The sequence below is a fragment of the Opisthorchis viverrini genome (genome assembly GCF_000715545.1).
Source record: "Opisthorchis viverrini unplaced genomic scaffold opera_v5_107, whole genome shotgun sequence".
NCBI lineage: Eukaryota > Metazoa > Platyhelminthes > Trematoda > Opisthorchiida > Opisthorchiidae > Opisthorchis > Opisthorchis viverrini.
Window position 1 is genome coordinate 228,445 of NW_008751763.1, and position 13,748 is coordinate 242,192.

General features: G+C 44.4%; 1 protein-coding gene across 1 annotated transcript in view; it reads right to left on the reverse strand.

Moving 5' to 3' along the window:
- Positions 1-13,748, reverse strand: part of T265_05581 (hypothetical protein) — a gene marked incomplete at both ends in the record, with an annotated part of 56,453 nt that overhangs the window by 21,226 nt on the left and 21,479 nt on the right. Inside the window, 4 exons of the mRNA XM_009170633.1 lie at positions 1,050-1,139; positions 2,150-2,316; positions 4,760-4,933; positions 7,247-7,424. Coding sequence (XP_009168897.1) covers positions 1,050-1,139; positions 2,150-2,316; positions 4,760-4,933; positions 7,247-7,424 — 609 coding nt within the window. The remainder of the gene's footprint in view (positions 1-1,049; positions 1,140-2,149; positions 2,317-4,759; positions 4,934-7,246; positions 7,425-13,748) is intronic.

A 13,748-nucleotide genomic window follows, 5' to 3' on the forward strand; every position in this document is an offset into this window, starting at 1 on the left:
CTAACCTGCCGGAGGGTGAAAATGCGCGCCTCTCGCAGGACAAAACCCATCTCGGATTCTACTATATATATATATATATATATATATATCAGTTGGAGACGTTGGGGACTGTGTAACCCACGCATTCATAGGTGGTTTTGTTTCCCGTAACAATTGCAATTAATAGTTCTCGAAAATTGACTGTATTTAATTCTCAGTGTGTGTTCCATCTCAAAACGGCCATGACTATCAACGTGAGTTAACCACATGTTAAAATATGTAACAGAAATATTTAGTTACCATTTAGAATGATTGGTTCACATAGCCACCAACACAACAAAACACGACACGGGCTAAGTCTAACGTAGTATGGTGTTTCTGGCAGTGCTCATTATTGTGTAAGGAACCACGCAGATGATAACAGCTTCAGGATGACTTAGCGAAAGAGCCAGTTGCGACGGGAAGGTATCTGATTGCTGGCGTGGACTGAATATCACTCAACACGAGCAACAGCGTGAATCCGCTGCTCTTCTCTGTCCATAAGGTCGAATGTTTAAATCTCGCGGCTGCATTATGAATGCATCGTTTGGAATAGTACGGTTCAGCTATCCATAAAGTCACTGGTACGGAAAGGTTCCATTATTACGAAACGACAGAAACAACTATCGCAAAGCAGGTCCCTTGATGCGAATTAGTGTGAGTCGAATGCAATGCCGTTTGAAATATGCGTTGGAATACGTTACTACCATCCGTTCAGCTATCCAGCGAGTTTGAAAATAAGAAGGCAAGAGCTGCATCATCAAGAGAACAGACATTGTCAGTACGCGGTGGTGAGGTCCCCGCTGTTGTCAACGGAACGTTTGTAAACTAATTACCACACTTGGCAAACGTACCAAAGACCATTGAAAACATGCAAATTACCCATAATTCGACATGTTAACAATATCCGGTTGCTTTCCGCGACAAGTTATCGCTCGACTCTCTCTCTTTCAAAACGGAATTGAACCAAATGGTCATGAAATGTGTGTTGGAATTCACAAACCGGACTAAATGAATATTCCGCAACTCACCAGCTTCTATATTCATTGTCGCATACATTCGTTCCAATTCAGCGTGCACTTCAAAGAATGAAGGTCGTAAGCTGGCGTCCCATTCCCAACCTAACAGGGGAGCAAGACAACAAACGTAAGGTGTGTGCGACAGACAGACATTATGTTTACATTAGCCGCAGATCAGAAAAAAAGAAAGCTTGTACCGATCCGTAAGGAAAAAAGTCGGATCCCGATGGTGGTACACAGTTGTCGGTTCACACACGCAAACTGCAATATCAGATACCATTGATGATCTAGGCTAATAAAACATGAACACGTACATTTGAATCGATTTCAGCTGGAGAGGGATAAGAATGCCCGGATCTCACGTGATATGGTATTAACTTGGTCGACTACGGTGCCGAAGTGTTACCTGGAAGATCGGAGAGATCGCTTTTCCGCTGACTATCAGCTGACAAAAGAGGAGACCCAACCGACCAGTCTCATTCGGGTCGCGTCAGACTCGAACTTTCCATCTTAAACAGGAAGTAAATATCCTGAAGGCCACGAATGCATCGAAGACGATAACCCTATGGGTGGTCAAAAGACTTAGTACAGTACCTGGTGTCATTAGGGTCGCGAATCTGACGTCAAAATCCTGACTATTCTTCTCATGGAACTTTCCGTCGATTTTCCTAGAGGGAATATTTGCACTATGCAACGGAAAACAAGTAGCGCGTGAATTATAAACAAAGCTCTGATCTTTACAGATCAGAAAAGCAACCTCTTAGTAAGCGTGAAATGGCGGAATCCATTCCCTTTGTTGAGGTTGTTTGTACTAGGCATACTTTTATTCTTCTCCAGTCTAAATGAAATCCTATCAAGTGCTTGGACGACGTAAAAGGATGTGAGATAGATCACATGTTAAGTGTGCGAAGCGTGTGTGTAATCAGCATCCCCTTTGGAAGATGTACACCAACGTCCAAAGAATAACTGAAGACATGGGGCAAACAGAATTTTGTCCATCATGATCGGGATGTTTGGGTGTTCTCACTGACGGAAAGAGAAGTGCAATGTGAGGAAACCACAGCTGAGCTGAACAAGAGAAATCGAACGAGTTTGGAATACAAATCACTCACAACGCAGCATAATTGAGTAGACGGCTTCAGGGCAGCCATGTGGTCTTTCCATGCGATATCCTTTCTCGAGCAAATGATAGACATCGTGCAGTTCAACGCCTGGATAAGGAGACAAGCCATAAGTGGCCAATTCCCACAGCACCACTCCGAAAGCCCAAACGTCTGACCTGTGGGAAAAGCGGGGAAATCAAAACCGTGATCCAGTTACAGAAGGTACAGCAGGAAGTCTATTGGGTTGTCTCGAAATTTTACCAAACAAGCTCATCCGAGATAATACGAGAACTAGATGTGAGTACAGGGTGAAACAGCAGGGTGCTGTTCAAGAACCAGATTCGATTTGCAGGATGTTGTGCATAAGAACACTTCGGACAATAGGCCATGATTATCATGGATAACAATATGCCAGTAGTGGAAACTGGCGTTCAGCTATCACACGGTCATGGAGGAAGACTAGTAAAAGGTAAAGGAAAGGGGAGGAGTGAGAGCTTAATGTGAAAATCGTCACGGCTATGGGGAAAAGACCAACATATACCTCTGCCAAAACCACTGTAATGAGCACATATGATAATCATTTTAGGGAAGCACGCCATCAGAGAAACTAAGCGACCTCGCCCAATACAACAACAGATACGTTAGTTAGGCAGCCCGCCTAGGAAGTTACAGCAAGCTCGTCAATGGGAACAGTTACGTGCCACAACCGTAGCCCGATCTTACATCAGTTATGAGTCATCCACTGAACTTCATCGGAATCGCATAAATGCGAAGGTCATATATCAAATAAGTGGTGAGATTCTGAAAAGTACGCATTGATGCTAGGTGAGGGATGTGTAGACATGAATGCAGAAAGTCAGATATACTGTCTATTACGATATCAGAAACCTGTCGCGACCATGACGGAACAAAACGAGTGTTACGCAGCAACAAACAACACGAACATCGGGATGACGACACCTACAGAGTATCGAATTTGTCGGGATACCAACGAAAACTCCCGAGTTGCAACCACCTGCATATTTACAATGTTTCCTCAGAGAAGAGCCGTTATTCCCACGACAAGCATGGTTGTAGGAACTGGACCGACGAATCAAGACTATTCATTCTTAAGCTTGGCTAAAAGCAAATTTGTTCAATTAAGGAAAGGGGTCAAGCGATCCAAGGTGGATCGACTACGTGCGGCGAATAGCTGTTAGTAATGAAGTGTACAGTGAGAGATCACTTCACAAATACTACAAAGCTTCCGACCGAAACGTTCCAAAACAGCAAGTTTGACAATCCAACTCAATTGCCTCTCACAAATTGCCAATCACAAAGGGACTATTCACTGATTTGTCCTATATAATCGGTAGCTTCAGAAACATAAAAACCGAGTAATTCAAAGCAAATCAGCGCACTTTCCTGAACGCTCTGCACGCCGCTTATAGTAATGACAAATAATGCTTCACAGACATCGGTTCATAGTGTATCATGCTGGAGATACGAATGAACAATACAGATTCACAATGAAGCAGGCGCATCTCCTTTCCGATTTTTGGATTGGACTGTGAAGCTTACATGATTTCCTTGTTAGCTGGTCCGTTTGTCACAGCAAATACTTTGAGATAGCAAAAAACAAGCTCACGCGATGAGCCTGCACTGCAGAACGCAGCGACCACAGAAAAGCTTATGAGGCAAAGTCCAAATTAACCTGTCGGAGGAAGTGTTTGAAGTGAAAGACGGATAATGGTCCCCCGATAACGAATCGATGAATGAGCACAAACGTGGAGATAAAAACTGGAAGTGAATCCTTCTGCGCTGTGACAGCCTGTTACGTAGGTAACTGTACAATACAATCTTTAAGGTAGATGGTGATATGCTTCGTGCATACTCGCGTTAGCAACTAAAAAACAACCTACTTCACGGGTAAATCCGTGCACCAAATGGTTGCCACGGTTTGTGTACAACAGACACTTTTCCAGGAATCTCGGGAAGTTGCAACGAGAGGCGGAAAAGGATAGTGATTGGGGCTATTATCCTGCGTACAGCTGTAAGAAGGAACGACGACAAAAGTTGGTTACACCAAGTACTCGCGTTAACTGGCATTTTGTTTCAGGCTCGATGATAGAGGTGAGTACTGTATGGAAGAAATGCACTACTACTCATACGGTTGCTGTTAAACTCTTCGGCATCCCACGACCGGTTTCGCCATTCTTGGGGATCATCAGGTAGACGCAGTCCTCGAGTTTGCGTCAACATTCGGTTGTAGAATATCACGAAAACGAAACTCAGCTGGGTCCCAGGGGAGTATCTCATCAAAACTTGATAATAAGGTGAGTACTGTTTACAATGTATTCAACTAATAAGCACGCCTTTACGAGACAGCAAACCAGTGGACAACAAGACGCCGGGTAGCACTGAGGGAGTGGGCAGAGATAGCTGGAGTTCACATGACAGCAGCTGACGAAGGAAATTCCCTAACATTTCATAGCCACTGTCTAGGTTTTTGGAACTGGCAAGATACCGACCTAGGGTGACATAGCGGCTATGTACCGATATATATATATATATATATATAACAGAAGGAAAAAACAGATAGGTGGTGGCGTCAAAACAAGAAAAAGAAAAAAAACCTACTTGGATGAGAAAACATAATAGGCCAAACCCTCTGGGGCAGTCCATTTGATGGGAAATTTGGCGCCATTCCTTGCGGTGTAGGTGTCCTGCAACTGCATATAGCGGGCAAGACCGAAATCTGCAACTTTTATCAGATGACGTTCACCGACGAGGCAGTTGCGCGCAGCGAGGTCTCTGCAAGATCAATAAAGGCACAATCGTTAGCTCACGGCGCAGAAGATTACCGAGTTGCCGGAAGTCAGGACAGTCCAAAATGACGAGACAGTTAGTTGGAAGAGTAAAGAAACCTTCCAGACAGGAAACGCACAGTATGCAGAGTCAGTACAACCAACTGCATTAATCACTCGAGGTGACTGAACAGCTGCTCCACACGTGGTTGTTGGCCAGCTGTTTAGTGACGAACCAGGTTGAGACAATCAAAAGTTTGTTCGGTCCACACAATATTGCGCGGTACAAAACAGTGCGTGTGTACCGGAGTGTAGACTAAGTAAGCTAGGGTCTCCAACACGCTACTTTACAAGAGACGATCAGTCGTAATCAGCTGACATAATCCACTTGGTAGAGCAGCCAGTGTACCGAAGAGTGGTGCGAAACCGCGAAACTGTGGTGGTTTCAGTAGTGATGTGGGTGGGTGGATGGTTGTCATTACGGCTTTGGACAGGAAAGGGTGTGTTGTCTTGGTCTACAAAAGCCTGCTGTCGAACCTAGCAGATGTTATTATGCGTTCAGCTGGTGAGGAATGTGGAGGAGACGCTATCTGGGAGAATATAGTTCCTATAAGTTAGGTGAAACCGTCAATATGTAGGATGCGCGTGCCAAGAACAGACGGCAGTTGAAGTGATCAGTGTAGACAGTCAGCACGGCGCTATGAAAGTTCGCAGTCACTGTGACTGGTTAAGTTGTACAGTAGACACGCTCGTTTTACCAAATATAGAGAGGCACAAGTAGAAATGTTATCCCAGTCGAGGTGGATGCAACTGGATATTGTTGTGATGCCGACAACGAAGTCAGCAACAGACTGGTGATAAAATGCCACTTGGAATTCAGGAAAAAAAGCTGGCCGACAAATGCAGGCCAGTTCTATGGGAAGATAACGAAACCGGTAAATGCCTGCCAAATGACACCCAGAGCGGGTATATCAGCTCCAAGTAGGTCCTGAATGGCTATGGATCATTAAGAGACCAGAAAAAAGATCACAACATAGCATCAGCCGATATTTGGTAGTGTTTGGTTCCAAAAACACTTGGAGGTTTACTTCAGCCACTGAGAGCCAAATTCTCGTAAGTATCCACCAGAGCAGGGAAGAAGGTAAGTCGGAATCTAACCTGGGAATCTGCACAAAGCATGGTAGTCGGCATCGAAGAATCAAGTAAACAATGAAATGTACTGTGACGGTGATTCTGAGAGCCGATAGACAAATTATGGATCTAACTTGCCTTCATTAAATATTAAATAAATAAATAAATATCAAATAAACTAAATAGTAAATATTAAAACATTAAATATTAAGGTTCGAGGTGTTCGAACAGTCACTTTGGGGGAAGCAGATGTTGCAGTCCAAAGGGACGCATTGTTCACTCGAAGCTCCATACCAAGCGCCCGCAGAGTATTGCTGTTGTTTTGCAAGGAACGTCCAAACTACCCCGTGCTCGGTTACTTTGGAACCGAACAGAAACCAGGTACTGGTGGAGGGCAACCTGTATCACAGGCTCTCCGATGGTTTGTTCTGTCCTAAGATTTCAGCGTTTCAATAATGACTTCCGAGCAAAGCGAGGAACCGTAGGGCCTAAGCTGATCAAGAACAGACTGGTAGTTGACCCTGACTGGGACAACTAATACTATTTAACCATAAAGAAAATAGAGGAGCATATTAGTGTCATGATTTTCGTGTGATTATTTTTATACTAACCATATATGCTCGTACTGAACCTTTGTATGAAAACTTCAGCTCATGTACGCTTGTTCTTAGACAAGTAAAACGTTGCTTATCCTCAAAAAACTGGACTCACTCACGGACACATTCTAAACGTCTCAATTGGTGACCCACATCACTCACAAAGAAACCCGACAGTATTAACAAGGATTATTGCTTATTATGATTGGCTACTGCGTTGCAGAACTTCTTGATAAGGTTCAAGAAGTGTAGCAGTTTAGGTATTTGTCATGGTGATAGATTGGTTAAACAAGGATGACCACATCTGTAGCTTGTAGTTCGCTTTTAGGAGAGCGTAAGCAATGTCCATTTTAGAATTAATAGGATGGGAAGTTTTTCGGTTCACTGTCTGCAACATCCAACAAGCCAGAAAATCAAAGACCAAAGTAACTATGGTTGTGAGTAAGCAAAACAGTGGTCATCGTTGGAGCTCGAATATCAACTTGGCTGGTTTGACTAGGTGCCCAGAAAAGTTCAGGGTATCTTGATCCTCAAGACCAAAAAATCGGTTTGCCGTTCCTGTTCCCAGTAAAAAAAAACAAGTTTGGTCTTACCTGTGGATGAAGTTGCTGGATTCCAGGTACGACATGCCCGAGGCGATCTGGACAGCCATGTAGAGTAGAATCGGTGGTGTGAGTTCACCGGGACTGCGCCCACGGAGGTAGTTTAGAAGATTCCCGTTTGGCATATATTCAGTGATAAGATAGAGTGGTGGTTCGCGCGTACAAACACCTGTAGCCGTAGGAGAAAACCATATTGCAGCAAGTGAAGAAACTAGTATTGAGCTTCTGAACTCTATCGGTACTTTGCCGCCGTGCCACTCGAAGGAGGCACGATGACTAAGATACTTCCAAGGTGCTTAAACCTAGGTACGAGCGGTCGATATGGTGCGGTTGGGTTCGAACTCCGGGAGAAAACTATGAGAATACACACTTGACGGATTGAGCTTTCTTTAGGGCACACATAGTTGAGAAATGTGACAACAAAGAATAAGGGGAATTACGGGAAGTTTAGCTACCGCCGATGCTATCAATATTCAAGTATGCATGTATGTGGTCACCTCAATACTTAGTTAAATACACTGCAATTTACGAATATCAGGGGTATTCTTGCTGTCATCTTCCTTTCAGATTATCACAGTGAGCGTCTGAAGATACACAAGCACTAGAACCATTTCCCGTGTCCAGTTCCTCCTCTTCACCATATTCTTTTAGAAGTGAATTGACATGGCTGCTCACACACTCGCATTGCCGTCCATGAAAGTGATGTTTTCGATCAGTGCTCCTGACACGAGGAACTTAACTTCTCAACGACGTACTCATGTCAAGGAGAGAAACTTGGTAAAACTAAGTTCTTCTCCGTGATAAACTCTCTTTGGGAACCTGCGAACCTGACGGAAGACCGGTTCTGAACCCCGGATCACTGATTTGATATCCCAATGGAAAAGTCATGTGGTACTGACGCAAGTTCAAAAGTCGAGTGTCACGGTAAACTTTTAATTTCACCAGCACTACCGATAAACTTTATTTCCATACTGGCTTGCGAACTGTGCATCTCAGGACACGGCCGTAGTAGCATTTTTGGAATGTCACAGGCGGGACATGGATCGATGGTACTGACATTGGAAATTAGGAGGAAACAATATATAATAACTGGATATTTGTCGAGCGTTACTTCTTATTGCCTTCACTGCTGTGTTATGCTTAATCCCGACAGATTATCTCGTTTTGTAGATTTATTTTAGTCTAGCTAGGTGTGCCAAAAGCATCCTATTCACCATTATCTAGCGAGTCGAAAGCCGTCGCGCTCACTGGTACTCATCAGTGAAAACATTGAATGGCCGGCGATCCAGATCCACACGAAATGAAACATCCCATCGCGCACTCAAGAACACCAGTTAAAACATCTGGGGGCAACCTTACTAATAAAAGGTATGCGGTACACCTGGTCATGGTCTCCCAAAATGAGACACCTCTACTCAGGAAGGTAAATTAGTACAGTGATACAAGATTCACTAGCACGGTTACGGGTGCCAAACTAAGAGCTGAATGGACGGGAAGGGATAAACATCAAATTCCTTGGGTTGGAGAAAACTTTGCCAAATGAACAATCGGAAGGGAGAGCAGGTAAAATTTCAACCAATAGGCTATACTTATGGCGAGTGCTTAATGATACATGTTCGTGGACGACAGGCCGTCAGCACACGTGCACCAGTCTATTCATGTAAATCGGTGACCAGTCCGTGCGGTTGACTAGTCTGGTGCAACTTGGAGCGACAACAGCCACGGGCACTGCGGTAGAAAAAAAACTTCAAAATAATAAACAGAGACCCAAGTTGTTTGCGACTAGATTTGACTGCCTCCCACACCCACGAAATTAGGCCAAGTTGATTAGGACGGTGATAAACAACTTGGACGACATGGTCCAGTTCACGCGCAGCGAGTGAGAGAGCCGGAGGAGAGAAAGGGACATAGCTACAAAAACACTGATGTTTTTGGTATCGAACTATGGGAAATCGCCGGCGCAGCGAGGAGAGAGCCGGAGAGAAAGGGACATAGCTACAAAAACACTGATGTTTTTGGTATCGAACTATGGGAAATCGCCGGTACAATTGACCGCATGATTAGCCAGATGTGAGTATGAACCAATAAAGCGCTAAATTATGCTGATAGTGCACAGGACTGAGTATACAACGAAAGCAACCCGTGGCGGGGAATGGGTGGGAGTTAAGGTAGTTAAGGAAAACTATGGCACATCTTTAGACAGCATCAAAAACACGTCTGAGTATTACGTCAAAGTAAGGCACCATTAACGGGGTCCATCCAGGGTCTTTTGCGAACCTCACTCGACATAAGTCCGGCACATGGCGACGGGTGAAATTTAACTAGACAGTCTGTTTAAGAAATGACAGCTTTCGCTTCACTCGGATCGAACAAGCTGTCTGAGAAGGTTTTATTCACTTTTCTGACAAAACTAACGTGCTTGTGAGATTCAGAAAGCAATATCTGGTCGTTGTTCTGCGTACGCTTTACGAATCGAAGATGTGCCTTTTTCAATAACATGTTGCATCTCGTCGATTCGAGTTGTTTGTACGTATGCCTCCAAATATTAGGCTAGACAGTTGATCGTATAGACTTTCAACTGAATCTGAAGTTCAGTCTAGCTAGATTTGAGACCAGAAAGAAATCTTGCGCCCCAGTGAGAGTACTCACAATCTTGTACGATTTTGTGTGGAAAGTTTGGACACGGTGACATAGGATCTAATTGGAACACAAGCTTTTTTCTTCTGCTTCAACTCGTTCGGCCACAATCAGGCGGGTGTAGGGATTGGATCGAAGGCGTTCAGGTGCTGGCATGATGTTAAGCTAGCCGACGCACTGACCTTGTGTTTCATGACACAAATATTTTCGATAAAAGTGGCGAATTCACTGCCAGCAAGACGAATGAGTACAGAAATTCTGGGGATTTCTCTGCAAAACTCTTCAATAGTGCACTGGCTTTGATCGATGCACTGATTCGAGAAACAAAAACCTCTCACTCGCTTCCGCATGTTTGGCACTGAATTTCATATACTTCTGGAGTTCCTTTAGTACGCATGGGGTACACGGACTGTTTGAGCGGGTAGGACTTAGAACAAAGCACAATAGACACCGTGACGAAAAAAACTGCATTTCTGTGAGCGTCATCAGGCCAGCACATCACACATTTGGTGAGCTTGGGCGGCCTTCTGGACTGCTTTTTTAAAAGAGATAGAAAGTTCGATGTGACACAGCTACTGTTACTAACTGGTGACCGACTAGATGGAATCAGTTCAAGGAGAAAAGGACCACTGTCGGTCGTTCGTATACATGAACTGTTTCATGTAATTGTCAGGCTCGAGCTTGCTGACCGGAAAGTTCGTGATTCAAACCCATCCCCGGCTCACGGCTAGGCTTCAGCAACCTCGCAGTACCTCGTCCCTTATGGTTCGTTCGAGTGGCATGGCAGACAAGCACCGGAAGAGCGTCACAGCTGAGTGACTATTAGTATTTATTATTATCCAGGCAAATGAGAATCTACAAGACTCATTAGGGTATCATTTCGACAATTAAAACCTGCATGACTGAGTCAGGGTCTAGCGAACTNGCGTCACAGCGAGTGACTATTAGTATATATTATTATCCAGGCAAATGAGAATCTACAAGACTCATTAGGGTATCATTTCGACAATTAAAACCTGCATGACTGAGTCAGGGTCTAGCGAACTTTCATTCACTCTGGTTGATATGAAAGATAGAAATAAGCATTATCACCAAAGAGACTCAATTTTATCCTTAATCGGCGCCGAGGAGTGATGCACATACGTCGGGCTATCGAGGAGTCATTCCAGCAAACACCTTATGTACAACATAGACAACGAAGATTCTGATGCGCTCTTCACAAAGCGGATAACCAACCGGAGAGCATACACCAATGCAGTTAGCGTTACCCTTTGGCGGAAACTGTCGATTCGGACTCCGAGTTTGTTACACGCCCTTTAGAACCGCGACTGGGCGATCACTACTGACTGACGCATACTGAACGAATTGGATCTTATGCTGAACGCACCGGGACGTGCTTTTTATTGTTGTAAAATACAGCTTGTCATACGATACGAAAAGAACCTGTCGTCTAAGTAGTGAAAAAATAGTGAAACTGACTGTTGTAGCTCTTCACAAGAAAGAATGGCGAGTGGATTATTTTGTTCAAGGAAAGAGACAGCGCTGTTGCAGATACTCTTTGTGCGATAAACAGACGGTTGTAGTGATCCTGCACAACAAGTCGTCAAAACTACACATACAAAAGTGAGTTCGACAGAATAAATCCGTAAAATACGCATTACAAATCCACATTGTCAATCAGAGACCGTATATACTAACTCAAGGCGCAAAGTTCAGGAACAAAGAATGAATACATCAGTTCAGTGTAGATGCTGTTGCTGAAAAGCGAGTGGCTGATGGTGCAAATGTTCAGAATTCATTAGTGCACGCTGCGGGTAACTACCCAAATAAGGCCACAGCTCTGACGCACGACATTTGTCGACCTGGTGACTGTGCCACCCTACCATGCGATTGTTTCCTCCAATAATGCGTCACATCCAGAGAAGCGGTAGCTAAGAGCACCAGACAACATGATGAGTCGCGTGACTGAAGAATAGGTAACAATATCTCCTGTCTCCGTATACGTAATCGTGCAATAGTGCTCACTTCTCTCCTCCTCAGTCGACAAAGTAATATTTGTCTGATACTTAATTGCTTCCGCTTATGGACCTCAGTCAATGTCTTTCTTACCTTGAGTAGTCCAATTGGCAACAACCGCAGATGATTATTAGAAAGTTGGACAGTATGATTTGTGGCTTTTTTGCACGTATCCGCTTCCACTACAGTGCAAAGTCGAGGACCGAAACGCCAAAAGTTTCATAGAAACGGTGACAGGTAAACAGCTTGTTCAAAAAATATCCCACAATTCATACGGATCTGCTAATAACTCGTTAGCTGGGAAACCGGTCAAAACTAGATCGCATGGCGTGATCTGCGCGACTGCAGAAAAGAATTCGCTACGTGCTAGCTGTGAATTGACCGCACCGCTAGTGAAAAGTGCTCAAATACCTGTTGGCAAATGACTCCGTTGGAAGCGAATTGCTGGTGATAACGGTGGTACAATGCTTATCAGGCATCCAGAACGAATTGGTGAAGATTTACCCTCTGGACTTTTCTTGACTACCACCCAACCTGTAGGACACAATTGGAAAATACGCTGCACATGCATAAACCTTATAGGTATGAATTCAGTCAGCTAGATTGTAGACGTGAAAGAATAACTGGCCAAGCAACCTCGTATTACCAGAATAAGCATATGAAGGCTTCTTGGAAGGTTGGGTCGGTCAAGCAGTCATTGAAATTCAAAGAAAGAGAAGTTTGTAAGAGGAAGAGTCATAATGAGGCGTGAGAACTTATTTCGATCCTCTCTCGGAACAGCTGCCAAAACCTGGGTCTACAATCATCAAAGTGAATTACGCAGCAGATAACTATCAGTGGACATTCGTAACCTTACTACCGGAGCTCGATTTGCAGCCGCATGATGCCGCTGTCCATATGAAATAGTAGGGACGAATCCATCTTCAAAGGCTAGCAATGCCAATAACACAAATTTACCGCGTCTGTTCCTTCGAAGATTGTGCATCGCTATCTGGGCAGAGCACACAGTGAGTCGTATTCGTGATGACAAACAATTCATACCGTGACAACAAAAGATGCAGCTTAAACTAGGGTAGCATACAAAGATGCTCGTCCGTTAATTGATGTGCGTGCTTTCTCGCTTTCAGTCAATGATTCAGCCAGGTGAGGGACATCAGAACCACAGAAAGTCGACTCATGCCGAATAACAACAAAACTAAAGCTGTCGGCTGAGCAGAGTAAACGTGCGTCCCCAATGAGTCAGCAGCAGTAAAGCCAGGCCAAAATGAATATACCCACAAATGCATACATACACAGCTTCCTAATAGGGCAGCAGAGGGTGGATCAGAGCAACAAGATTCCACTTGCCAGCGTCTTAAGTATACCGCATCTGCGCGTGCGCTCTTAGTCGATCAATCCAAAATGTGGAACGAATTACGGAAATTCATTAACGACCACAATCAGTGCTTCGTAGGTCGTGTTGATGGAGGCTGACAGTTGGTTAAAGGGTGAATAAGGCCCGTAGCCTGCTTCTTCATCGGGAAGCAAATTATTGAAGCAGTGAACTCTAATGGAAAGTCAGTGAGAGCTGGAATGTAAAGTCCGCAAGCTACGACTGGCGCAACATGGCAGTATTCTAGGGGTGGCGCAGATAGTCGATGGGTGTTTGGAGTGCCAGCGAGAGGCTCGACGGTAGTGAAGCATCGGTGTCAAACGCTGACGTCATGCTGTCGATGTTGATGAGGCTCGACTGATCTGCGTTTTAAATGGAGCCCTTATGACCCCGATGATATCCGGATTGAACGTTTTTGGATAACTATTATCATCATGTCCCAACGACGAACCGACCGATGAGTCTGAA